The sequence below is a fragment of the Phyllostomus hastatus genome, unplaced genomic scaffold (genome assembly GCF_019186645.2).
Source record: "Phyllostomus hastatus isolate PE091 unplaced genomic scaffold, TTU_PhHast_1.1 phas_contig_86, whole genome shotgun sequence".
Lineage (NCBI taxonomy): Eukaryota > Metazoa > Chordata > Mammalia > Chiroptera > Phyllostomidae > Phyllostomus > Phyllostomus hastatus.
In genome coordinates, this window is record NW_025333977.1 from 80,194,437 (window position 1) to 80,222,295 (window position 27,859).

The 27,859-nt window shown below is 44.3% G+C and overlaps 1 protein-coding gene and 1 pseudogene across 1 annotated transcript; one reads left to right on the forward strand and one right to left on the reverse strand.

The window, feature by feature from the left end:
• The first annotated feature begins 369 nt into the window (after positions 1-369).
• Positions 370-27,781, forward strand: CUNH3orf52 (chromosome unknown C3orf52 homolog). Its single transcript, XM_045851772.1, has 6 exons — positions 370-589; positions 5,604-5,733; positions 14,618-14,745; positions 17,453-17,520; positions 21,219-21,412; positions 26,299-27,781. The coding sequence occupies exons 1-6, from the start codon at positions 404-406 to the stop codon at positions 26,301-26,303; spliced, it is 711 nt and encodes a 236-aa protein (XP_045707728.1). The 5' UTR covers positions 370-403; the 3' UTR covers positions 26,304-27,781.
• On the reverse strand, positions 8,242-10,782 carry LOC123826914 (annotated as a pseudogene).
• Positions 27,782-27,859: the final 78 nt, after the last annotated feature.

A 27,859-nucleotide genomic window follows, 5' to 3' on the forward strand; every position in this document is an offset into this window, starting at 1 on the left:
CAGGACCTCGCACGATGCCGGCAGCAAATGCTGCTTCATAGTTATTTGTTGATTAAAGGAACGAACTTTTGCTAGGCAGCGAAAGCTGGGTCACGTCCCAGAAACAGACAGCTCCTGGCGGTGGAATGCCAACTTTCTTCGGCGGCACGGCGCTGCCAGGCCATCCGTGTCTCAGCCCTGCAGCCAGCCAGCCAGCCCGTCGGCTCAGCTTCGGCTTCCTATCAGCAAGCTCAGGGAACCGCAGTGCAGGCTGCGCCCTGAACAAACCAGAAAAACAGCCCTCCTCTCCTCTGCTCAGGTGCTCGCGGCCCCGCCCGCAGCCCCGTCCTGCCCCGTGTCCCACCCGCCCGGGGCGGAGAGTGAGCCACCCGGGAGGCAAGCTTTGGACTTCGCACCCTCGGGTATGTGCTGCCAGTTTCCCCGCAGCCTGTGTCGTCGCGCTCTGCAGTCCATGGAAGGAGCCAGGGTCCCCTCGCCCGGAGACGAGCTGGAGCTCTCGGAAGTCCAGAGGCAGCCAGACGAGCGGACGCCTCTCAATGGAGCCGTCCAGATCATCCCTTTCCCGGCCGAGGAGCCAAGTCCAGCCGAGGTAAGGTCTCTGGGCGCGGGCTGGGTCTCCCGAGCGCACCCGGATCCGGGCTCCCTGCCAAGACCCGAGCCTGGCACCCGCAGTGTCGGGTTTCCAGCCCATTCTCTCAGCGCCACCGACACTAAGCACGGGTGGTGCGCGCTCCAAAGTTCTCAGCGGAGCGACACCGGAACGCCTCCAGCCTGAGCCTGCCCCAGGCCCCTCTCAGCTCTCCGCCCGTGGAACTTGGAAGAATCCTACCGAGGAGGTGCGTGGCTCCTCTCTTCCGAGAGAGAATCCCTAGAGAAAGAGGTGATTTTTAAAAAGTCCTGTATCTTTTAATTCAGTTTTTTCTTTTTAGTCAAATAGAACTAGAATGATAGACGGCATCTTCTCCTTGTCTTCAGAATTTGTTGGCTTCCCTTTTTACTACCTTGCCGCTCCCTCCCACCGCGCTCCTCTCACCCACCGTCCACCACCGCCAGCCTGGCGCACACCTGCTAAACACCCACTTGCTGTCTTTAACCAGTGTAGCCACTTGATTTCACAGCAAAAGAGGGATGGCGAGAGGGGAAACAGCAGCAAGAACGAGAAGGGTTGGGGGGACGCTATGAAAATATCCTGCTCAGCTGAAGAGAAATAATTTAAAAGTTTTAGTCCCAAAGAACCAAGCTGTGCCTCATTTGCTTCAACCTCAACTCAATCTCTAAGGAAGTCTTTGGTAATGTTTTGGCTGAACTCCTTTCTCTAAGCTGTAGCAGTGACGGGAGCATTACTCATTCTCATCAAATGCTTGTAAAACAGCAGAGACTTTGAATACGCAGCCTTGTAGCTTGTGATGAACCTCTAAGGCTGGCTTGAGTTTTACTGGGTACATGGAACTCCCCATATACATGGTTCCATCCTGATACTTCTACTCCACTCCTCCTCTACCACCCTTTGGCTGCTCAACTGTCCTTTTCGGGAATAAGCAGGAAATTCCAACAGTGAAAGCATTGATTTTGCTTTCACATTGATTCCTGGAAATATTGTGAAGTCTGCTTTTGTAGACCTACAGGTAACCTGGAGAGTAACTTGGTTCCTTATATTCGAGTGACAGATGAACACTACAGAAGAATGAAAGTTGGAGGAAGATGGTCTAATCCTTGTGCAAATGGCCACAACTGTGGGCTTGCTCTATCAGTCCTCCAAGGAAGTGTGTAGGAATGCTAACTGGGAATGCTGCCTCATGTTAGATAGACCCAAGACACCCCAAAGACTTCATGGTTTGGGACCAAAGCCAGAGATCCTGGTGACAGCTTCACCACTAAAAGATGTGTCCTGGGGCAAGGCATTAAGGTCTGTATTTTCCCAGCTGTCCCACGGTGGAATGTACTGTCTCCGTGAGGCCTGGCTATGTCTTGATGAAAACAGTGGGGTAGGAGAAAATGCTAAACACATGTAGGGCATCAGCATTTTACAATTGTTTAGTACCTGCTTAGTATAGATTGCTCTTACATGTTCTAATTACTTCCTCCTGACTCAGGTATATGCAAATATCCTAGAGTTCCTTGTGAATTGCTTTGTAGGTCACTGAATAGGAAACTTGTGTTGAGTGACAGAATGGCATGAAGGTGAAGGGTTCATGAGGTCTTGAAGGGCATTCTAGAAATGCTTGAATGGAAAAAACTTTTTAAAAGGGGAAAAAAGAGAAAAAAAACTTTATCTAATGTGTTAATCTTTCTCTTTGGTTCTATGGAGTAAGTTGAAGTGTATTTTAAATTGAAAAGTCAATTAATGTAGAGTTCTTAAATGCTGGGTAGCACAAGCACAGGATTCAGATTCAATGAGTTGTTCAGAATTTAGGACAAGAATCAACTGGCTTTTGTGCTTGGATCAACAAGTGGGTTCAGTCCTGCAAGGGAGATTTCAAAGTACAGATTTTCCTATGTGCTAAGAAAATTGTTCTAGATCCATGTAATATCTGTCCCTGGTTCAGCCAAAGAGAAGAAAAGCTTCTTGTGTCTAAGAGATAGGCGGTCCTGCCGTCGTTGAAGGACCTTTGTCCTGTGTTTGCACTCGTATCTCTAGAGGGATGCGAATGTCTGGGGGACATTCAGAGGAAAGCCACACAAATTCTCGAGTCACTTAGTGCAATCATGGAGAGTAAGATGCAGTTTGCAAAAAACTCCAAGGCACCTTCTAGAAGAACCTACCTGCCTGTGGCTTCTCATCATGACCTAAAATTTGGGCAAAAGAGGGTGAAGCAGCCAGTGAAGGAGGCAGTGCGTCTTCGTGATCCAGTTTTGAGGGGAGACTCGGATAGCACAGGTAGTGCACACCTACTGCATCAGAGACTCTCCACCCTCAGGCACAGTGGACTCTCCTGGGGGCACTTCCAAAAAATACTAATTCCTGGGATGATTCTAATGTTCAGGCAGCTGAGAAACACTGGACTCTAGTGTCAGGTTGGGAATGGCTGACAGACTGTTTTATAGCAACTTAAATTCTGTAAAGATTAATCATGCAAGGGACAGTGGTGTGTATCTATCTGCCTTAGGGTTGGTGACGGACAGGGCAGGGGGCCAGGCTGTAGGGTGGAAGCTTAGGGCTGGACAGGAAGAGGCATTCCCTACAGATGAGGGCTGTGAAATTCTGAGCTGACTTCTCCAGGAAGTGGTTTCAAACCACTGGGGTCCTAGATTTATCACCTCTAAGGGACAGCGTAAGTGAAGGCACAAGATACTGAAGAGGTGTATTGATGCTTGTTCTATGACTCCTTTGAGACTTGGGACCATTTTGTACTAGTCTTTATGATCCTGGCTGCCTCTTATATCAGAACTATGACTCATGTCTTGGGAACTCTGTAAATAGGAAGATATATTGCTGTCCCCTGAAAAGTTCAAGGGTCCTTGTCCTGTGGCTTTTTCCCATGTGCCTTGTTGAGCCCTTGCCTTTGGTGACTTTGGACCAGTTGTCTGTCTTTGTCTTTGGGTGAAGATGAGATATGGCTCTGTCTCTGGACCCTAGAAACAGCTCATGAGGGTTTTCCTCTGTCCAGATGGTCCCAGGGCATCTATTGCTCCCTCACACCCAATCCAAAGAGTCGGCACAGAGTGCACTCAGGTGCTCCAAAGTGTGACCTACCTCTACTCTGGAATTTCTTAGAGTACATTCTTAAAATTGTTGGAGCCCTCTGTAACTCAGCAACAATTTATTAAGTGCCTGTTATCTGTATGGGGCACAAGAGTGGGGTGTAAGAATGGGTAAGTTTAAGAACCACCCTTCCCTCACTGTGGTTTCGCTTTACCTAAGGAGACAAGGCCATTATCTGTATTTGAACATGACACCAGACAAGGAAGCGGCAGATGAGTTGTGTGGACAGTGCACATGCTGGGACATCTCTCCATGGGTGCCGTGGTGGGGAGGTTGCCACAAAAGGACAAATTTAACCTAGTCCCTGAAGAGTGAGAAGGCCTCAGACCAGAGGTCTCAACCCTGGTAAAAGCAATTGATTTACTGTGGGAAGTTTAAAATTATAAACTGGGGCCTGCCCCCACCTCCCTCTGATCTAGCCCCCTAGGCCCAGGTAGGACCCTGGTCTCTGTAGTTTAAATTGCTCCTCAGGTGCTTCTGAGTGCAGCCATGCTTGGGAACCTCTCATCAAGAATGTCTGAACTGCACAAACAGTTCCAGCAGGGCAAACAGTTTTCTTTTCTGATGGCAACCACCAGAATCATGATGGGAGAGAAACTGAGAAAGCTGTCGGTTAATTTGAGAGCGAGCGTCTGGCAGTGCCTGCACTTGCTTTGTGGGGCAGGTGAACACTCAGTAATGATTGTGCCCATTTGTTGAGGTCCTGATATTTGTTTAGCAAGTGCCTCATATATGTGATCTTTAGTTTTTACAACATCCCCGTGAACTACATTTATTATTGGGGGCATTTATTAGTTGAGGGCATTGGGGCTGGGAGTTTTAGGAGCTTGCTGATGGTCACTTTGACTTTAAGTGGTATAAATAGGGTTGGAATTCTGATACAGAAACACACTTTCCCTGCTTCATTTCCCATTATTTCCCATGGTGCCCATGTGGAAATCACCTAATGGCCCAGTGGGAAATAGGAGAAGGGCCAGGGGAACTCTAGGAGCAGGTGGACATGCTGGGAGTGAGGTCAGCCCATGGCAGCCAGGCTTGTTTGCAGCCTGGAGCTCTGCACAGTGACACAGGGAGGTTGTGGACCAGGCAGAAAGCACCCCAGCTTTGCAGTGACACACAGCAGGGGTTAGTCCTGGTCATTGTCTCTGAATTGCATCTTTGAAATGGGCTAAAGCCTCCCTTGGAGGGCTGTTAGGATGAAGTGAAATGGTGTTGGTTGTAATTATTTTATTTGACCCACACTGTGAATCACTAGGTCCATTACAGCTTATTTCCTGGTGTCTCTCCTGTCTTTCCCTTCCCTGCCCAGGCCCTTATTTCATAGAGTTGGGGTCACCGCAGGAGCTTCTTAGCTTTTTCTTGAAGCTAAGTCACCCTAAACTACTCATCACCTTTCTTTGAATCTTTAATCCAGATTTTGTGTTTCAGAACCTTCGTCAGGTTCCCAGTACACACCGGTAAAGTTCAAACTGTTCTGGCAACATTCAAAACCCTCTCAAATGTGCACCAACCTTCCACTCTTTCTAATCTTCACTCTCATGACTTGCTCCTGAAACTCAAAAACCCGAAAATCAACCCTATGAATCTCTTGGACATTTACATCATGAATCAACACCAAGGATGCTCTTTCCTGAGTTTGGAATACTTTCCTCTCCCTATCCTTCAAAATCCTGCTTCTCCACCCCCACCCCACCCCACCCACACCTCTGAGCCCCTAGGCCATTTTCATGTTAACTTTCGTGAAGTTCCTTTCCACCCATTTGTAAATGTGATTCAGTAGAATGTAGTCCCTTGAGGTCAGGGTCTGCTGCCTTCACTCCTGTATCACTGTCCATACTAAGTACTCAAACATGCTCATTGAAACCAGATGATCACCTCACAGTCTCCCTCTGCTTTTCAGGCTAAGCAGAAAAGCCCTTGGAGCTCCTGCAATAGGAAATTGTTCGGAAAGTGTAAACTGTGGATGGCTATCCTCTCCATTTTCGTAGGTCTCATTATAATGATCATCATAAGCTTGTGTCTTATGAAAGGTAAGAGAACTTAGGTCTAAGCCGATGAATTTTAAGACAACTTGTATAAAGCTTATGACTTACGCCAAAGTGGTGTATGTACTCATTGCTATTTCATTATTTATAATTTGAGTTTAAAACTGGTTTGGAATATGTTGTGTGGGTGAGAGAGATATATGATTCTTGTTTGTTGTTCACTTTTTAAGCCCCTGAAGTAGTAGGAACACCACTGTTTTACTTTAAACTCTGCCTATTGGATCCTGAAGATTTCTTAAATTTTAAACTTATTTAAACACTAATTTATATTTTTTATATCTCTAAACCTTCTTGTTTGACTTTTTCCTTATAGTTTATTTGGTGAAAGTGATTGTTGTACTTTCAGTAATGAATTAATAATTGTTGTTATTCAATAACGAATAATATATTTGAAAGTTTTAAAAACTTTGTATAATTGTGTACATGTAAGTTGTCATTATTTGAACTTATTTTGGAAATAACTTTATTATATTTATGTTGTATATATATATATATACAAAACAAAAACTTAATATGATGCTAAGTATATATTTTACAAACATTATCTCATTTTAAAATTAGTTACTATGAATATAAAAACTTCATGTTGTTACTCATAAATCTCATTCATATTATTAATGTTTTGTTATATTTTCTTTTTGTCACTTGCATTTTAAAAATAATTTGGGGTCATACTATTTTGTAGTCTCGTGACCTACTTATTTCATAAGATTTTAGTTATTTTAAGATCATTTTGCAAATTTATTAAAAATTATTTGTCAGCATCTTAAAAACATTTTTTAAAATTGAAGTATCAGTGAGATGTAACACTCTATTAGTTTCAGGTGTGTGATATGATTCAGTATTTGTATACAGTGAAATGATCACCTCAATAAGTCTAAAAGCTTCATTGTTCAATGACCTCATGCAGTAGTCTTCCCCATCATTGTAAAGCTTTTTAGGTTGTTATCAACTTTTTATGATTATCAATATTAAGGTTTTTATGATGCATAAAAATAGTACCCTCCAGTGGGCAATCATTTCAATTTCAAAATGGGAAGGAAGAAAACTGATTTTGTGTGTATGTGGGAGTGATTATGGGGGGCTCTTCTGGAGCTGGGGTGCTCTTGAGGGTAAGTCCTGATACGATTGGGGTTGAGTCAGACTCCACAGATAACCCAGGCATACAATGAGAGCAAGAAGGGGAGCTCCTGAGTCTCTCCAGAGGGGGCCCTGGGAATTTTCCTCAGGAACTGCATTTGCTATGCACCTCCTATGACCTCTCCCTCTCCCGACCCCTTCAGCTGCTCTCTTTAAGTGTTATGCTCCTGAAGGAACAGGAAAGCACTGATAACATGCGCCAACCTCACGCTGGCAGCATATGAGTTTCTCTGGCAGGCTCTGTGTTTACTTCCTTAGGATGCTGTTGAGGTGGGATGGGTGATTCTTTGAGGCCATGGGCTGGTTTTGAGGTGGGGAGAAGTTAATAAGAGTTGCTAAACCTCCCCATCATGCTGAGGACTGTAGTTTTTGTGTGAGCATTGATACTCCCTCTTCCCTTCAACTCCCACATGTGGATGTGGAAACTGTAGCTGAGTCACACAGTCTCGTTCTATCACAGCCGGTGGGTGCCAACCTAAAAGTTGATGAATTCGCCTGTTGGCATCTGGGCCCTATGACAAAAGATGATGCAACAGATCTAGGTGCTTTAATATTCAGGATTCTGAAGCACTAGACTCAAGAGCTGTCCTCCATTATCAAAGGTTATCCTGCCCCTTCAACTTGCAAAGGGCAATCTGCCGAGGACGGCATTCCATTTCCCTCAACAGTTTCTCGGGGAACATCAAAGTCCACAAGGATACTCAGGAAAGAACTTTTTAAGACTTGTAGTGCAAACATCATTTTCTGTTGGTTAGAAAATTGTCTTACTAAAAAGTTAATGCTGTAAGAGAAATTTTAAAACTTTTACTTTTTAAACAAATTTATTTTTATTTTATTTTACTATTTTTCACATAAGCCTTTTGTTTTTATAAATAAAGCATTATGGCTTGGATTTTATATCACATTTATAGATGAGGAACCTTTCTAGGCCCAAACAAGTAACAGTGGAGCTACTACTGCTGGAAGGAACGCATGCCCTGCATGTATGTTCAGCCTAAAGAGCAGACTCAATGGCAGAGAACACCATACGCATAGCCTCTAGACTAGATAACTGGAAGCAGAGGAAGAGCAGAAGTCCATGCAATCACCACCTAATTTCTTCACCTTCATGATCCAGAACCAACTATAAGTTGTGTTACTTCTAGATTAGCTAGAGGTAGATTTCCTGATCATGTAGAATGAAACTTTCTCCCATTGTTAACAATTAGGCTAAAGGTATTAGTGCAGAAGGATATCCACTGATAAATGCAGAATATTAGAACGGCAAAGAGGAAGCTTTATAGATAATTTTGTTTCTCCAGATATCAGAAACTTCCACATCATAGCAGTACATAAACTCTACCTCCTAAAGGCTTAGTTCAACAACTTCTTGGCATTTATACCAAACAAGGTTCCTTGTACTTCTGGCATCGTCTGCTGAACTATGAGATCTAGCTGGCTTTCTGGGGTGTTGGAAACCTTTATTTTACAATTCTCATTATAGATCTCAACTCTACCAGCTATCTTCTCAGGCAGGTAGGCCTCCTGATCAGTTTGGACATCAACATATTTGTGGTGGCTGTTTTGTACATAAGGATAGCTCTTTGCACTGCAGCCTTTATCAGCAGGAAATCCTGTTTCCAGGATTGCTCCTGTCTCCAGCAACAAACAATCATCTGGGGCTCCAATAACTGGCACATACCCTGGAGGACCAGTCCATTCAGCAGTACTTGGTGCCTGGTTGTATCTTTTACCACCTTGCCAAGTCTCTGATTTGCTTCATTTAGTGGGTATATAACAAGGTCATCTCTCACTCTGGGGATTTTGAGTCTTGCTTAATTCATCAGGTTGGGTGTAGGAATTTTTTTTCTGCTGCTCTGTCTGCTTTTCTTTCTACTCATGGTATTCCATAATCTTTAGTCTCTGGGTTTTCACAGGATGGCCTTTCTCATAGTTGAAATCTTCTTCTGCTTTTGCATCTATTTCTTCTTTTTCTTTGGCTTCTTGTTTAATGAGAATATCATATGCTTCAACTGTTTTTGCATGTCAGTATTGCCAAGGGCAATGGGGAAAATGATGCTAGGCTGGTGGACAACTAGCTCGAGTTTAGGCTTGAAGGAGATAGTGGAAGGAAAAGAAAAGGAAAAATCCCAAACTTTTACTTTTTTTTTAAATCAGGGAAATACTTTTATTTTACTTGGCACCTCCGCCCTCAGGGGTTTGGGCCTGTGGGAGAGGCATGATGGGTGGGGGGGGGGTGCAGCAGGTACAAATGGGGCAGCAGCAGGGCTGCCCTCTGTGACAGTCTCAGCTTCACTCAGCTTCACCTCTGTAGGCACTTCTGGGATGTCAGTCTGTGATAATCAGCTGTTGCCTAGTTACCAAGCCCACTGATAGGAATCAAATATTTGTGGAACTTCTGGGCACTGTGTAGAAAATGCTGCCGTGTGGGAAAAGGGCATTGCTGGGAGTGCCAAGGGCTGTACCTGGGGCCATCTGGGTTCACTGAGAAGTTTGTTTCCCCAAGAGTACATTTGCCATTCGCCTCTTCCTTCCCTTCCTCTCTACTTCTCAATCTCATGTCTCAGGGCTCTGTAGTTCTCAGACTGAGGTTCAGTTGCAGAGGAGTTAGTAACTTTGGAGCTGGAATGGACCCAGAAGGGGACAGTATATGCATCCCAGAATGCAACGGATAATTAGCCAGGGAAGAGACAATGGAGTACCCAGGGTGAGGTGCCCAGTGGGGAGGTGTGTCTTGTCACTGACATTGTTAATAATGCAAGCAGAGAAACCTGTGGTTGGTTTTATTATTATTTCCTCTGTAAATTGTGCACCCCTTATTGTCTGCACATGGGGTGGGCCCTCCTGCCACCCTGCTGGTGGCATGCCATTGAAGTAATGGCAAATTCAGGGTTATAGCTCAGTTTAAGGTGCTGAGCCAGGCTGTACACATTGTGAAGGAGAACCTAGCACACTCACAGGCTCCCAGTAGACAATGAAATCATTTTAAATGGAGAATTTCATTAGCAGGGCCCAGGAAATCCTATTGAATTCACAGGTCTTGAGGGAAAAGGTTAGTAATGGATTCTCGCCTTCTCCCTAAGGAATGATCAATTCCTCCGTGTGAAAACTAAAAGGGGAAAAGGCTTCCTCTCTCTAAATCATCTCCTTTCTGGTTAATTTGAAGAATCAGTTAAGCATCCTCAAGGGTTCTGTTTTCTTAACTAATTTGCCCCAACCAGGGAGGAGAGAGATGCTGAGTAACTCCCTACTAATGAAACCTTCCTTCGTTTGGGCAAAATATTGTAAGTGTTGTAAAGATCAAGCTGTAACAAGTAAGTGGATGCTTAGAAATATGATTTAAATGCTAGGAATCCCTATGTGATATCCCACAGCATTGAGGATGTCTGTCTGAGCCCTTTGCTCTCTAACGCACAGGCTTCTCCGTGAGTAGACACTCTGGTACCAAGATGTAAGCGGGGACTTTCCAAGTAATGCTGTATTGAATGGATTTTTTTGCCTGTGAGTTGGAAAAAAGAGCTCCATTTTATAATATCACAGGTCTTGGCAAACAGACAGTTTGCACGGGGCAAGGCTCCCTGGTGTTGGGTGACTCATGGAAAAATCCTTGGCAGACAGACTTAGCAAGCTCTAAGTTACCAAGGTCCATGGGGGCAGGAACATAATAGCAACTTTGTAGGCCCAGTACTTTCAAATTTCTTTCCATTTTCACCTGTTCCTTTTTCCCTCAAGGTGCATATGTTTCACCACCTTCCCAAGACTGACCAATTCTCCTGTGCTCTTCACGGAGTTCTTGCCAGCTTATTCTGACCTGTGCACCTTGAGACAGATCCCGCTCTCTAAGCATCCTCAGACTCTTCTTACCTTGGACCTCTTCAAATGTGCTAGCACCATCTCTCCTTCAAAGCAGTCTTTCATCAGAATCTTGCCACTTCATTTAGGTATTTTTTCTCTTTCTCTTCTTTCACTGGCAAGTTTCTAGAGAGATCTGCATTTGGATCTTGCCTCCTGTGCATTCTTAAACCACTTGTGCCCATTGATCCCAAATTGTTCTTCCCAAGGTCACGGGCAATTGCTTGATCCTGAAATCTGGTGATTGGCCCCTTTCCCTTCCCCTGACCTATTTGCAGCCTTCGGCTCTCTTAACTGTGATGTACTCAGAACTCTCAGACTTTATTTGGGTCTCCTGATATTTCTGCCTTTGGCCTTCACATGTGGTACATGAGGCTTCTATGCAGCTGTCTTATCTTTTGTATTTTTCACTGTCCCCTTTAGGAGCTCATTTGCTCCTCCGTTAATAGCCATCTCCTTTTGGAGGGGACGCCTAGGTCCTCATCCACACACTTTTCCTGAGTTTTAGTCTTACATTTTGCCGGACATCTTTACCTGAAAATAACTATCACTTTCTCCACCGTTATGCATGGGAAACAACAATTCACGTGTATCCTCTTTCCCAGTAAGCTGACCCTTTGTAGTTTCACAGTGAATCATGAGACCAGGTTTATCCCAGCCCTGCCACCATCCAGTTGTGTGAATTCAGGTGAATTCTTCAACCCACTTGACCTCAGTTTCCACACTGGTAAAATATAAATGATTCTGAACCCGAATCTACAAATGTACTCAGCCCTACTACTGAGTAGCATAATCTACCTGAACAACTTATGCCTTTTCTCTAAGCCTCAATGTCTTTATTTTAAAATGAAAACATTGATATTTAACTCACAGGGTTGATGTGAGAGTTACACGAGGTGATATCTACAAGTGTTGTAGGAGTGTCTGCACATAATGCTTTATGTAGTAGCCATCACTCTTCCTGTTACCCAGGCTTGATACTTTGGAACATTTTTTTATTTCTTCTCCTCTTCCATATCTAGGTAGTGACCAAGTTTTATCAATCATTCCTTCGTAGTGTTTTCTTGGCAACTTTTGTCACGACTACCCAGTTACTGCATGGCACCATGCCACATACTTTATACATGTTGGTTCTCAAGTTCATCATCACTTACAATGTTGGTATTGATGTTTCTGTTGCAGAAACAGCCTCAGAGTTCATTTAAGTGATTTGCTCAGATCACATGGCTAATAAATAGCTGGGCAGAGATTCAAATTAAGTTTGGGTACCTTTGAAGTCAGCTCTAGTCCCACTGTCCTGGGCTTTTTCTTCCCATCCTCCCCCACCCCTCTCCTTCCCTTACTCCCTTTCTTCCTTCCTTGTGCTTCCTACTTTGTCAATCAAAACCTCTCCCAATTTGGCACCTATGGGCCTCTCTGCCTCCACTCTCTCCTGGTTCCCTTTCATCCCATCCATCACCACCAGATTTACCTCCACTCCTTCCTGTGAGACATTGCACAATCTCCAGTACCTCACTAGACATCCGGCATTTAAGGCCTCCCTCTTCCACCTCATTTCTTATATTCTAGCCAAAGAGCTGATTTTGTGTACCTGCAATGCCTGCAATGTATTTTACATGTTTAAGATTTTTTTAAAAACACATTTTCTCTACATGGAAAATGCTTCCCAGATGAGGTCTCACTAAAACATTAGCTGACTAGGTAAACCCATGGTTATTGTTGTTTATTTTAACAAACACAACTATTTGGCCATGTCTTGGGACAGATTCATTACTCAATAATACAAGTTAAACATATGTCATTGAAACTGTTATTGGAGATTTCTTTTCAAACTTGTCATCTCTTCTCGGGGCCCTGAGTTCAGCAGTTACGTAAATTTGGTATCCATGCTCTGGCTTCCTCTTTTCCTTTTCCAGGCAATGATATCTACTTTGGAAATGTATGTAGTGGATGTAGAGCTCAAAGATATCCATTGCAGCATTATTTATAGCAGTGAAATCTGAAAACACTAAAAGATTTCAAAAAGTGAGCAAGCCAGTTATGAACATTATGCAGCCATTAAAGTAATCTTTTCAAGGAATTTCAAACACATGGGGAATGGCTTTTGATATGTTAACAACAACAAATGAATGAAGACAAACAACAAAGCAGGATACAAATAACCTTTTCATTAAGACCTCAATTATATAATACAAAATACGGGGGGTTGGGGGGTTTAATTAAAAACTTGTTAATATCTTGCTTTGCTACAATTTCCTATGCTTTGCAAGTTTTCTGCCATTGTCAGGCAAAATAATGTAATGACTTACAACAAATAAGGATGCAGGGATAATCCCATGTGTTTTTTGATCTCCAAGATCACCTCTAGATTCAGTGATCATGGGAAGGCTTACAGGACTGAGCACTGAGTAGCAGAGATGACTACGATTTATCATAGTGAAAGGATATTAAGAGAAATCCAGAAGAAATTAGGCACAGGCTCCCAGGAGTCCTCTCCTGGTGCTGTCCCGTAGGACACACTTAATTCCTCTCGCAATTAGTTGTGCCAAACATGTGTGAAATCTTTCCTCTAGGGAAGTTCATTAGAGAGAGACTCAGTGTCCAGGTTTTATAGGGGCGGGTCATATAGGCAGCTTATGCCTGTCACATACTAACATTCCAGACTTTCAAAAGGAAAGGAGATGTCAGCATAACATGTTGTTTGTACAGAGTTGCGGCACAGTGAGCCACACTTTTCAGGGAACTGTGGGAACCCTTCTGAGACTCAAGTTCCCAGAGACTGGCCAAGCCAGCCTGGAGCAGCTGGGCCTTTACAAGCTGGCAGTCTCCGCCTGCTCCGCCAAGTCCTCTGTGCATTCCCTTGCTCCTCAGCCTTCCCGTTTCCAGATTTCATTGGGGAATGAGTGCCAGAATTTTTACTTCTTTTCACGTGCCCTTCTAACGGAAATACTGAATTGATTCCACTATGGTCTTTGCCAAGTTTGAAGCCTGGAATCGGACAGAAATGTCTACGAGCACTCGAACACCTGGGTCTGCCCACCCACACCTTTCTCAGGCCAGAGAGGTGGTCTGTGCGTGGGCTCAGCTGGTGAGGCTGAGGGAAACTTGGTGTGTAATTAGGACTGGGAGTGCCAGCTTCTACCCGCCGGCTCCTGACTCTGTGTGTTTTTCCTTTAGCTCTAACTGCATACAAATCAATGAGCTCAGTCACTACAGCCAAGCAGCCACACAGAACTCATTGTCCCAGGAATGTGGGTGCTGCAGCATGGGGCTCTCAGTGCAGTTTGGTTTCCCTTCTGCAGACAGAGTGTGTCATCGTTCCTTCTGTGAGACATGCTCTTGAGTGATGACTTCATGCCCGTCCCGAGTCTCCCTGGAAGATTTCAAGACACAGGCTCACATGCTCACATGCAAGTCCCCTCTGTCTGGTGGATGATGGTTCATTGTGCCCACTCCCTGTCTCCCATCCCCCATTGTTTGTAACTCCTGCCCCGACTGTCCCCCAGCACCCAACTTGACATCTGTGTGCAGAGCTAAGCTGCAGGTCCAGTTTAACACAAAAATGTGTATTCTTCCCACTCCATCCCTCTAGCCATTCCCCCCTTTATATTCAGTGGAATCTGAGACCCCTTAGGGCATGAAACAAATAAAATTTTATCATGATGGAGGGAAGCCCCTGTCTTTATTTGTTTTTTTTTCAAGAGGAGAGAGCATTTCTGTTCATACTTGCTTTCTCTCACCAGGCTTTGTCTTTGATGAATGGCCGTCATTTTGTTTGTTTGTTTGCTTGGTTTGGTTTTGTTCCTTTTTAAAGTAAAATAAGTTTATTATTTTGTAGGTATGTTTACCTTTTGTTTCCATCTTCCACTCTCTTTAGTAACTTACATCGATGAAGATGAAAATGAAATACTTGAGTTATCATCAAATAAGACATTCTTGGTCACACTAAAGATTCCAGAGGAGTGTGTCACTGAAGAGGAATTGCCTCACCTGCTCCAGAAAAGGGTAATGGACCTTATGCACCGTTCACTGAGTTCTTACCATTGGGAATATGAACTCTGTTACAACAGTTGGCCTAGAGCTACAGAATAAGTAGCTTCAAGCTTGGTTTTTGGCGGAAATAGACACTTACAAATGGATTTTCTATTGTGCAAAGCCAGAGAGCAGAGCCCTGGTCTCCAGCTAAATGCGTCCTGGAGGGAGGGAAGTGTTCTGTTTCTTCACTCTGCTCTTACATTTGAGTTAATTTACAGTTTCATTGAGGATCTATAATGTGCGAGACAACATGCCAAGTGCCAGGGCCACAGACTCTGTGCTGCTAGTAGGGGCTCACAGCCCAAGGAGAGGAAGTGAATAAATAGATAGTATAAGATGGTGTGATATATTCTATTGTTGAGAACATGTTTTGCTTGGCAAACGTATGTGTTTTGCAACCACAAAGATGAGGCATTTAGACTCCCTGAGGTGGGGATGGAGGCTTGGAAGGCCTCCTGGAGGAAGTGATACTCTGGATGGGAGTCTGCTCAGCAGTGTACTATGGATTCCACATGCTCTGTGGTGGGGACTTGCAGAGGTGAGGCTGAACCGGCAGGGAGGGTCAGATCCTGAAGGTTTTCCTACTCTTTGTGAAAGCACTAAGATATTTTAATCTGCAGGTTGATATGGTCAACTTTCATTTCAATGGTGAAAAGGCACTAGAGGTAGAGTGTAATTAGAAGGTATTATAGTAGTTCAGACGGCAAATGAGGGAACCTTGAACTAGGGTAATATCGGGGGAAGAAGAAAGATTCAAGTGAGATTTAAGAGGTCTTCTCACTCAATAGGATTAATGGCTAGTTGGGTGCGGGAGCGAGGGGGATCATGATTCCAGGCTCTTGGTTGGGTGGCTCTATGGGTGAATATGGCATGATTAATGGAGTGGGAAATTCAGGAGAATACGCCCTCTGTGAAATACATGTGCTCTGTAGCCAGACCATGAAGGTTGGCTGGGGAAGTCCTGGTCATCCTGTGAAAGACAGGGTGGTTCACAGCCAGACCCAAAACTTTTTGATAAGGAAATCTAAGCAAGGCTAGCCTGATGTCCACTGCACTTTTCTGTGCAGTGATAGGTTGAATGGAGTGAGTCCTCTGTTTGATTTCTGTTTGGTTCCTGCCAAAGCTCCCGGAGGAGGCGATTCCATCTCAGTCACGCCGAGTCCATTCCGAGTACCCAAGTGCCTCACAGTGATCAATTTTTTGATCACAAGAGTTTGTACTCTGGGAAGATTATTTCCATTTCTCTTCTCCCTTTCCCTTGTTCATGTCTTTTCTGCAGTTCCCTTTTCCTCCTTTCCTTCCAGCTGCTTCCAGAGCAAGTAGCAGAGTAAAGAGCCCCTTGCTGCTTTCCTCTGGGTTGCTTTTCCATTGAGGGGTTTTGTATTTGATGAGCAGAAATGAAGCAAATCAGCAGCCACGCATGTCACCTGTTACACTCTAGACTCTCCATGTCAGAGTGACATGGATGTTAATTATTTACCTGAGACCTGCATCTCTCGCGCAGAGCTAGACATGAGCGGATCCCATGGGTGTTGGTGGTGCATCATCGCTGTGTAGTGGTAAAGGGCCTGGCAGTGATTCCTGGGCCTTTGAGCTGCTTTCTGCCTGGTCAGTGGGAATCACTGTGCTCTCCCTGTGTACTTACAGGTGCATATGAGATGCATATAAAGAACCTTGTAAAAATTTTTAAAGAATGATTTGCGTATGATAAAAGTAAGGTGCAGTGAAGTGAAAGAGACTTCTGGTCCCCAGCTTCCCAACAAAAATAAGGAACTTGGAGATATCTCTGTTTTATTGTCAGTTGAGAGCCCCCCTTTCTTTCAGTTAGGACAGTTTCCTAAAGTTTCTGGATATGGAAGGTAAATGGGAGTGGGTGTTGGAATACTGTGTCCTCTCTTTTGCTTTATTGTCTTGTTTTCGTGAACACAGTTTCCTAGCCCCTCTCATACCTCACTGCCAGTGTTCTCTTACAGTAGGGCCATTACTCTGCTAAAGCCATCCCAGTAGCTGTGTGTGTATGCCTGATGCAAGAGTTAAGCATGGTGCCTCTGATAACCTAGGGGAGGTACTTCTCTTATTCTGGAAGCTGTTTTCTAACTAGCTTCTGTGCCCGACTCTGGTAATTAGCTCACTGGGCTCTAGCTCAGTCTGCACATTTTACCATAAAATAAGAACTCCACTGTTTTTGTGGTTATACACCATTCCCACTTGGTCCCATTTTCCAGGGGAAAGTGTCCTACCTGTGGCTTCAAATGGGTGTTTCTTCTTACATTGAAGCTCTGGAGAAAGGAGAGAAGAGCTGAGTGGCCTTTCTGCTGTCTTCCCAGCCACTGCGGCGTTCTCTCCTGCCCGTGTCCTCGGCTCTGTGTGGGCTCAGGCTGCGGGCCACCCTCATTGATGTTAAGGCCATGACGTGTCAGTGCAATACATAAGAGAAGTCGAAATCTCAGCCCAGTCATGTGATCCTTATGAGATTTTTTTAAGAGAGTGTGAACTTGACTTTTGATTGGAGCTAGACCCATTTCTTTCTTCTTTTTGACCCAGAGTCTCTGAATAAGTCAGTTTCCAGCTAGCTGGACTTCCCTTGGGCCAGGAGTGGTTTTGCCTTATCAGGTGACATGCAGTAAAACCCGGCAGTAATGTGTATGTTTGTTTTACTTGTTCCTGTTTGTTTCAGCTTGTAGATGTGTACAGTTCATCGCCGTCTCTGAGCCGTTACTTTACTTCAGTGGAAACAAACTTCAGGTAAGACCCTGGAGGATCTGGAAAGGGACACCACTATTTGCCTAGAAGGACTTCCCAGGTCTCAAAGCTCAAAGGGATCCAGTGATAGACTTGTAAAGTGTTGGTGCTGGGAGGGCCTTTGGACACCAACTAGCTCAACTCTCTTATTTCACAAAGGAGAAAAATGAAGCTCAGATTAATCAGATGACTCCATAAAGTCACAGGAAGAGAGGAAAAGCCAGTCGCAGGCACACCATTCCTGCTAACAAGGGCACTCCAGTGAGCTCAGGGTCGAAATGGAACTGGAGCTCAGAGAGTGATGTGATGTAAGCAACAGAAGGCATGCATTCCCTTATGGTTTTGAGGGACACAGGTACTACAGGAGTTCATGTTTCCTGTCTAATATTAAAAATATAAAGATATATATTACAGGGAAAGTCTGCCTTCTGTTCCCCACCACTGCCCTCCTATCCCCGGACACTGCGTATGCCAATCGATGCCATACACGTAGTGAATGCATGCCCTTCTGCAAAACGAATCACGTCAGCAGTTTGGTGGGACTCTTCTATACATGTACTTACTATGTATACTTTATGTGCTACACATGTATAGCACAAGCACACACACATATTTTTTCTTTTTAAATTTCCTCCTAATCTGTAATATTTTTGCGTATGTCAGTAGACACATGTGAAAGGACATATGTGTGTAGAAGAGTCATTTGATTATCCTTTTGTTTGTTAGGACAAAATTTACCTGAGTGTTATTATCTACCGTTCCTAAGATATCCCTGGAAAGCAACCATCAAAGGCCTTTGTATCCCATCGACGTCCCCTCCCTTGCCACACACTTCCCCCACCGGCCAGGCCAGCCACCGTTAGGTGAATAGTCACGGGAGGGGAAGCTAGTGAAGCAGATGGTAGCACAATGGGGTGGAAAACACAGGCAACGGCAGGTTGCCTGGGCAACACAGTCCTCCTCCTTTGTGGATTGCTAAGTGCATGTTAGCTTACGGTGACATCTTTTGTCTTTTAAACTTTATTTTTCAGTTACAGTTTATGTTCAGTACTATTTTGCTTTAGTTTCAGCTGTACAGCATAGTAGTTAGGCAGTCATATATTTTATGAAGTGCTCTCTCTGCAGTTTCCAGCACTCTGACCCCATACAAAGTTTTACTACAATACTGCTGACTATATTCCCTATGCTTCACTTTAGATCCCCATAACTGTTTTGTAGCTGCTGATTTGTGCTTCTTAATCCCGTCCCCAACCCCCCTTTCCATCTGTCTGTTCTCTGTATCAGTCTGTTTCAATTTTGTTTCTTTATTTTGTTCTTTAGACTCCCCATTTCTGTGAAATCACATAGTATTTGTGTTTCTCTGATTGACTTACTTCACTTAGCATAATACCCTCTAGGTCCATTTGTGCTGTTGCAAATTATAAGATTTCATTCTTTCTTATGGCCGAGTAAGGTGACTTCTTTGACATTGCTCGTTTTAATCACAAACCGCTGGTACTAAAGCACCAATAGAAAGGGAGGAAGTGCATAATCAGAACCAGCGTGCTTTCCTCCATGCACTTGCCCCAACTTACAACTCAAAGACTGAGACAGACTTGAGAGAAGGATGATGTTCAGAACCTGAAGGGCTTTTTCAAGAATCTAGCCTCCCAGGATGGGCTTAGAGGAGGTGGGATCGCATAATGGGTTGGGGTTGACCCTGGGAAAAACTCATCAGAAAAAATGAGTAAAACGTGGCTAGAAATCTGAAGATTTACTATAAGAGAATCTGCCTTTTAAAGTTATTGGAAAGAAAAACCCAAGGATTTTAGTATTTTGGATAATGAAATTCTGCCTGTGAAACATTTTTGTTTCATTTTTAAAAGTTTAGTCAGAGTTTCAACAATGTCGAATTGAGAAACAAAAGCCACTGCCTCCAAAAACACTGTTGCTCCTGGGAGCAGGAGATAGCCACACGCCCAGAGACATTTGTGTCCACAGGGGGATCCTGACTTCAGTCCTGCACTGGCCCAGCAGGAACCTGGGACATGCCCATTGGTTCATTAGCCACTGGACCCACTCAGGTGGTGGGCAGATGAGGCAAAGCCCACAGGGGTCTCCGCTTCCCTGGAAATCACTCTTCTCCCCTGAGAACTCAGCCTTACACAAATTCACCTTGAGACCTGATTTGCTGGGATGATGCTAGGCAGAACAATCCTCGCTCTCAGCTGCTGGCCTTGGTATTGTGAAAGTCAGCCTCTAGTCCTTCCCATACGCCAACCCCAGTCCTTGCTCGTGGGAGTGCAGAGAGACTGTCCAGATGCGACCATCATTAGTGACAGTTAGAAGGTAAAGCATAAGGAACATCTGTAAACTACAGTCGCTGGCTTAGAGTTTGAAAGTGCATTTTTCATCCTGCCTGTAGTGGCATGCTTGAAACTGTTTCTCCAGAGTCTCGACTGTCTGTTATTCATTTAAACCATAGGGTTTGGCACACTTCTTGGCTTTCTTATAGTTTATAGACTGTTGTCAGCCCCATGTAAAGGTATTGGTCTATGTAACCTCTGGCCACAAGAGGGAGCCCTGTGCCTGTTCTTAACCGGGACAGCATTCACTACTGGGACTGAAGGGTCTATAAAACTTGCCCTGGGGTGAGAGTCTCAGATTTGGCCATCTCTTAATAATTTTATTGCCTGTTCTTAATCTGGGTCTTTTTTGAAAGTAATAGGATAAGTTTGGAAAATCTAAATGTTGATGTAGCATTTAACAAGTGATATATGCTACTCAACTGAGAATAGCTCTATGATTATTTTTATTTTGGAAACAGGAAAAATATTTTCTAGGAATATGAACACTCCTTTTCCTTAGGTCTCCTTCCTGAGAGCTGTGAAGCTGGCAGCCTCGGGAGTGCAAACGGGACAGAATAAGTTTCTTAGTTTGGGAACAAACTGGGGAGGTATAATTTGCTGCTGGTACAAGAGGGCGGTTGGTGGGAGCCCAGGAGTTCTGCACCTCTGATGGCAGAGAGCTTTGGGTCCTACTTTAAACAATAATATGGGCCCTGGGCAGGTAGCTCAGCTGTTTAGAGCATCATCCTGATACACCAAGGTTGTGTGTTCAATTCCCCGTCGGTGCACATATAAGAATCAACCAATGAATGCATCAATAAGTGGAACAACAAATCAATGTCTGTTTTCCTGTGTGTCTGTCTATTGTCTCCTCTCCTCTCTGTCTGTGAAATCAATAAATTAAAAAAAATAAAAACCAAATAATTAACTGGCTAAAGCAAACAGCTCTGACTGACGCACACTTGTTGGGGTGGGGAATGGATGTAGAGTGAATACGTGGAGAAGGGAATACCGAAAGAGAACAGGACTTCCCTGGTCTGCCTTGGCAGGGGTCAGGGGCAGGTCAAAGAAAAGCTGGTGTTGGGGCAGACAATGCGCCACAGATCTACCTCAGATCTACCTTGACAATAGCTGGGTCCCATCTCTCCCCTCACTGGCCTCTCGGTGGACTCCTATAGGGAATACATTTGAGGAGGAAGGAGTAAGTGAGGATCACCTGAACTTTTTGTGTTAGACCTATGGAATGGGATTCTCCCAGCACACCCTTTGCTATTTTGTCCCCGGAAGAGCACGCGGCACTAATAAAAAGTGTCGTTGCTAAAACAAGTCTGGAGTTGCAATGTGATCTTGTTGTGTTTGATTGCCTCTGTTTAGTTTGCCCTTCAGAGGAGAAAATGCCACCATAACCTACCACCTGCAGTTTGGGGTTCCATCCGAAGACAAAAATTTTATGAAATACATGATGAGTGAGGAATTGGTGCTGGGCATTTTGCTACAGGATTTCCATGATCAGAGCCTGTCTGGCTGTGAGACTCTGGAGCTTGATCCAGAGTCCCTCCTGCTGTACGGTAAGTCGAACAAGAAGACAGAGTTGTGCTGGTGAGCAAGTGAGCCAGGCCGGGGACAGAGGGTTCGGGTTAATTTCTGTGGGGGTGATGTTTCCTGTTCTGTGGAGGTTACACAGTCCCTGCCCTCCATGATCAGGCTGAGTAGTTGGGGGAAAATCATGGAAAAAATAATTGAACTATAAAGATGAGGATTGCTGAATGTTTTCTTGTTGTAGTTCACTTACATGCTAAGCCCCACATTTCACTTTCTGGTATTATTAGTTCAGGTCTACCTCATTTTATTGTACTTTACTTTATTGTGCTTCATGGATGTTGCAGTTTTTACAAATCAAAGGCAAAAGCCTTCACCAGCAAAGAGATTTTTACTCGCCTTATTGTGATTCTGTCTTTATTGTGGTGGTCTGGAACCCAAGGCTCAATTTCTCTGAGGTATGAGTGCAACCTTCATGGAAACACCATGGTTTTGCGAGAGAAGAAAGTGTTAAAGAATTTGAGATAAACAGTAGAGTTAAATCATTGAAGGATTATCTCAGTATGGAAACTTCACTCATTTCCTGTTGAAGGCCAATGAGTTCATTAACAAATTAATAGAAGGGCATAAAAAGTCAAGTTAACCTCTTTCCTTAGAAGATTATAATAAGTTTACTTATGCACTGCTGTTAAGGCTAACAGCAGAACAAGAAAGTGATACATTGTCTAATAAGCATAGAAGACACCCTGCTTGTCAGGAGAACTTTTCTCACTTTGCCCAAGACCTAGAAAAGAGGAAGGTGGGAGGTGGAACAGCCACAACTTTGAAATGTCCTTCCATTGTCTGCTCTGAAGCTTTGACCTTTGACTCTCGATCCCTTCTCACTTTCCATTTCTGAGTCCTCCCTTGCGGAGGCACTGGCTCTCGTTAGCCCCACATGCCAACAGTCTTGGGTGTTTTATTTTCTCATCTACCATCCATCAGAAACACTCTTTGCACATTTGTGGTCATAAATACTAGTTGAATGAATGAAAAAGGCAAATCAGAAGATGTGGTTAGCACCAGGCACAGTGCCAGCAGCCTGGCCTCAGAAGTGCGAACAGAGAGATTGTGAAGCACTTGTGTGACTTCATAGCACGAGAAGAGGCAGGAGCTCACTATGATGACACATTTCTTGAGGATGGGAGGTGAGAGTAGATTAATCTTGGCCTAAGAACACAGAAAATTACAGTAAGCAAACGAATAGAAAGAATGACATTTAGAAGGCCAAACTTCAGCTCACTGGGAAAGTCTCATAAACGAATAGTCTACTTATAGAGCAGCTGAATAAATAAAGTGTGCCTGTGGGCCAGGCCGATGGCATACATCTGTGCGGTGAAGGATTACGCACCTTCTACAAGAATTTTAAAAAGAAAGGAAAAAACCCTATGACCTCATCCTGTGTAAAGAGGTGAGAGAAGGGAACTCTAATGGCTGCTGTGGTGTGACTGGTCTCAATGTCCTCAGGCCTCTGTAAATTCTGTGGTTACCTGCCCTTTCCAAACACAGGTGTGGGAGGACAGAGGAGGGTGAGAAAAAGTTTAAGAGGATTTTCTTTTGAGGTTGGGAGTGTGATAAAGGGCACATTGCTTTTGAGGCCTGAGGCAAGCTCAGCCAAGCAGCGTGAGACATTTCCCCAGGTCCCCACTCTGCCTCTGGCCCCAGGGGTCAGCATAAGGTGGACTGTTTCTGTGCCTCAGGAGACTGTGCTTCTTCTCTTAGACATTTCTTTTGGGGGGGACTCCTGTGACCCCACATCCACTTCCCAGGGCATCCCTGTACAGTATTTTTAGCCATTCAGTATTTTCAGGAATATGACTATCAGTTTACTCTCAAATAGGGTAAGACCATGACCAAACAAGAGAAGGCAGGTAGGCCAAGGGAGTGGACAAGTTGAGGGGGAAACTCCAAAGAAAGGGAAGAGATGCTGTGGCCGACGTAGGCACAGGGCCCTGTGAGGGACCGAGTGAGACCCAGTGGGGTTCTTAGGCCAGTTCCCCATGTTCACATGCACTGTGGGCTTGGAGGGTTACCACCACACCTGTGATGAGCTGGGCAACTAGTTTCCCACAAAGTTAATGCTCTAATTCTTCAAAGAGCAGAGATTCTTTTAGTTGTTAGTTTTGTATTTCTGCTAGAGAATTTAAAGATAGCCAAGTACCTTCTCCCCAGAGAAAAAGCACATAACTTCTCCCCCTACACAAAATTTTACAAATCCAGGTTTCCAGGGATTCCCTGAGGCCAGCCTCTAGTTCCCCGGGGATCCTTATGTATGTGCCCTTTAGGGTCAGAACCTTAAGTTAGGCTCTGATTCGGATCCCTGGGGGAGTATGCCTGTGTTTCTCATGTTCTGATGTGGAGCTACAGTGACTCTTCCACCTAGCTGCAGGCATATTTTGCTGCCTTATACAAATAAAAACTTCCCTTACTATTATAATCAGAGGGGAATTTTTTAATATTGACCTTTGCCTCTTGGTTTTATTGAGGTGCAGTTGACGTGCACACGGTGGGTTTAAGGTGTGCGTCACGATGACTTGGCACATGCACTGCACAGTGGTTGCCACAGCGAGTGCAGTTATTACCTGCTTCCTCGTGGTTGCTGCTAAAGAACGGATATTCAACTGAGTAAACCTAGAGATCTCATTGGCTTTATTGGATGATTCAGGAATCAGGCAGCATCCTGTCCAGTAAATAGAGAGTTGCTCAGAGGAATTTTGCAAAATGAAAGGTTTTTATAAGCAGGAAGAGGGCAGGGCAAGGAAGTTGAAAGGATGGATTACTTCACGCAAGGTTACCTTCCCTCAAGGGAAGATGGGGGGATTTCCAGGCAGATTACCTCACTGGTGCTGACCCCAAAATTCCAGACTCCTTGGTTTTAAGTCTTTCTCCTGAGAAAGGCTGACATTGCAAGTGACTTAGGCAGTAAGTTAGTCTTGGTGGGACTTTGCAAAAGGGACTTCATTTTGAGCTGTTGTTTTCTTTTTGACAGAATAATGTTTTTACCTTGTAATAAGAACTTTCTAGGTTTACCCTCTTGGCAACTTTCAAATGTACCATGCAGGAGTGTTAACTATAGTCAACAAGTACATTACATCCCCAGTAGTTATATATCGTTTTTTAAAAAGATTTTATTTATCTAGTTTTAGAGAGAGGGGAAGAGAGGGAGAAAGAAAGGGAGGGAGAAAAAGAGGGAGAGAAACATCAGTGTGTGGTTGCCTCTCACACGCCCCCTACTGGGGACCTGGCCCACAACCCAGGCATATGCCCTGACTGGGAATCCAACTGGTGACCCTTTGGTTCACAGGCCAGCACTCAATCCATTGAGCCATACCAGCTGGGGCCCAGTACTTACATATCTTATAACTGGAAGTTTGTACTTTTTAACCACCTTCATCCTAATTACCCACCCCCCATGCTCAACCACCAATCTGCTCTCTTTTTCTATGTTAATTTTTTTAGATTCCACATATAAGTGAGAGCGTGTAGTATTTGTCTTTCTCTGCCTGACTTATTTCACTTATTATGATACCATGTAGTTTAAAGAAAATTTTTTTAATGCATCAACCCCTTCCACTGCCCCTGTTTTTGAGCTTGTTCACCTTATGCGTGGTTGGGGCCTGGGAATAAGGAGGAGAAGTCTGTTGTGAACATCTAAAACAGTCACTTATTTTGGATGTCATGAGATATTTTGGATCTGGGTTAGTTATTTTGTACAGGTTTCTCACATGTAAACAGTCAGTACACTAAGAGGCAACAAAGGCAAAACCGGATTTCTGTGGAGAGAAGATGAAAAGGTCCAGGAAGTGAGAACAGTGAATCTTGTTTGCACATTTTGGGTAAAATGATGAGCTGGCTGCTGGCAGAGAAGTCAGTGTGAGTTTTGTCCTTGAAAGAACCACCTGGGGTATCAAGGGAAACCTTTTTGGCTGTTTATAGATTCCCCCAGAAGGCTTGCAGAGTTTAGTCAAAGAGCAGTCATTCTCATCAAGGGCACTTTTGCACCCCCTTACCCCTCTCGGGGATATTTGGCAATGTCTGGAAGCATTTTCATTTCTTTTTAAAGATTTTATTTATTTATTTTAGAGAGAAGGGAAGGTGGGGAGAAAGAGAGGGAGAGAAACATCCATGTGAGAGAGAAGCATCTATTGGCTCCCTCTTGCACATGCCCCAAATCGGAACTAAACCCTCAACCCAGGCATGTGCTCTGACCAGGAATTGAACTGGTGACCTTTCACTTTGTGGGATGGTGCCCAATCAACTGAGACACACCAGTCAAGGCTGGAGACACTTTTAGTTGTCACAATTGGGAGTGTATGTTGGGTACTGCTATCTAGTGTTGAGGTCAGGGATTCTTGTCAGACATCTTCCAGTGCTCGCTCCTACGAGGAATCACCCAACCCCCAGTGCCAACTGTGAGGCCCTGGGGGAGAAGGGCTCTCCATAGAGCATCCCTAGGTCCTTGCGTGGGCAGCACCCTCTGGGTCAGGCTGGGTCCACACCATTCCCCTTATCAGAATTTCTGACGATATACTGTGCACCTTTCAAAAAACTCTGAAAATTTAGAGGTATTTTTATAGTGAGATTGTGAAAAAAGACTGAATGTTAACATGTCCACAGTACCCACAGGCCTCATCAAATGTTCCTGTGAATTACACCAAAACGAATGAGCCCACAGTGTGCTAGTTGCCTTTTGAAAAAGACTCAGAGGGGGTGTGTGTGTATATGTGGACTAAAGAGTACATTTGCTAGGAACTTACAAATATTCCAATTTTATATTAGTGTATTATTCAAAACAGATAAAAAGTAGAGACATACATGTTTAAAATAAGCATGGCTCTAAAAAACTTAGTGCCTTTTGTTTGTGTTTTCTTTTCAGAGTGAAGTGGTCGAGGTCGGCCTGTGTCTGAAAGCAGTGATCCCCTGAACCGTGGGATGAGGAGAATTCATTCCATTTTGCAGGAAAAAGACTGTGAACTAACACTGAAGCATGTGCAATGACGAGAGGTCTGGGCACAGTTCTTTTTCCCCTGCCTGTGCACAGTTACAACGTTCAGCAAAACAGCAGCCGAGAGCTGTCCTGGTTGCACTTGTGATAAAGGCAGGAGGCCAGACAGGGCAGGGGTGATGGGGTCGCAGGGCAGACCTTGCAGTGTGAGATCAGGGCCATTCTGGAAGCACTAGCTGTTTCCACCCACATGTGGACACTTTCTTTTAAGTGGTAGAGTAGTCTTTCAGGCAGGATCCTGCCAAACTGTGCTTGTGGAGTGAGCCCAGGGAAAGGTGGCAGCAGGTCAGGGAGAACTGAGCTGCCGGCTCACTGAAATCCCCCACCCACTCACCACTGTATTTGATCTACCTCTAAGCTAGCCTGTGAGGAAAAGAAGGGCACTTTGCAGGATCAAAGCAGCCTCGTTCTGTGTCTACTCTCATGACCTGTAGCTACATTCCTTAGGTAACCAGCTGTAGGCAGGCACATCATCCAATGTTACTGTGTTAGCTATAGCTGCAGAAATAAGATGTGTGTTTTTAAACTATTTTTGCATCTCCTCAGTGTTCCTGTGGCTTCTGAACACCTCTTTTAGCCACATGCTCCCCTGAGAGTTTTGAACACACTGCTGTCATTTTGGATAGTTCTTCCATGTGTATTGTCACAGCCTTCCATCAGGGAATCATTAAGACTCTTTCCCGTCTGCTGCAGCTGTTGCACGTGGGCTTTCCATCGTCCGGTGGCAATGGCCTTCCTGTATGACCCAGTGTCTTCAGGCACTGATTGTGGGTCTTACGGAAGATGATGATGAAACAGGAAGAACCACTCTCTGAAACAAATTGTTGGAAGCTTAATGCCTGTTCACTGGCAGGGTGGGGGGAATATTAGTGACTAGATTGGTCATTTGCAGATCTAGAACTGCCTGTCATGAAGGAACAGGATATTTGTTTTGTTGGGAAAATTGTTTGAAAATTTTCCAGGAGAAAGAGTTTTGTCATGCTGTAATGAGAGGTCCTTCACCCTAACATCTCAGTTAGATTGGCCTTAGGTGGAAGTGAGAGTTTGAGGGGCAGCTGTGGGAGGGTGTGTCTGAGTGTTGTCTCCCAGGTGGATTGGCCTTGAGCTCTCTGTGACCCAGGACTCTGGATAATGTGAACTTTCTTATTTAACTGGAAGATACATTTATTTTAACACAGTGTCTCATTTTGAGGATAGTTCCTCAAACTAGCGAAACAGGTGAATTATCCATCTTCCTCTTTATTTTTTACATGTCAAGTAGAAACTTTAGTATATTTGTACTTTTTAGAAAATAATGAAAAAAATTAATGGAAATGGATTTTAAAATATTTACAATAAATTATTTTTGCCTCTACTCTGTTGCATTTATGTTTGTTTCATTGGCGCTGACTCTCCAGGGCCCATGATTTGGGTTGGTATTTTTGTGCAGTAA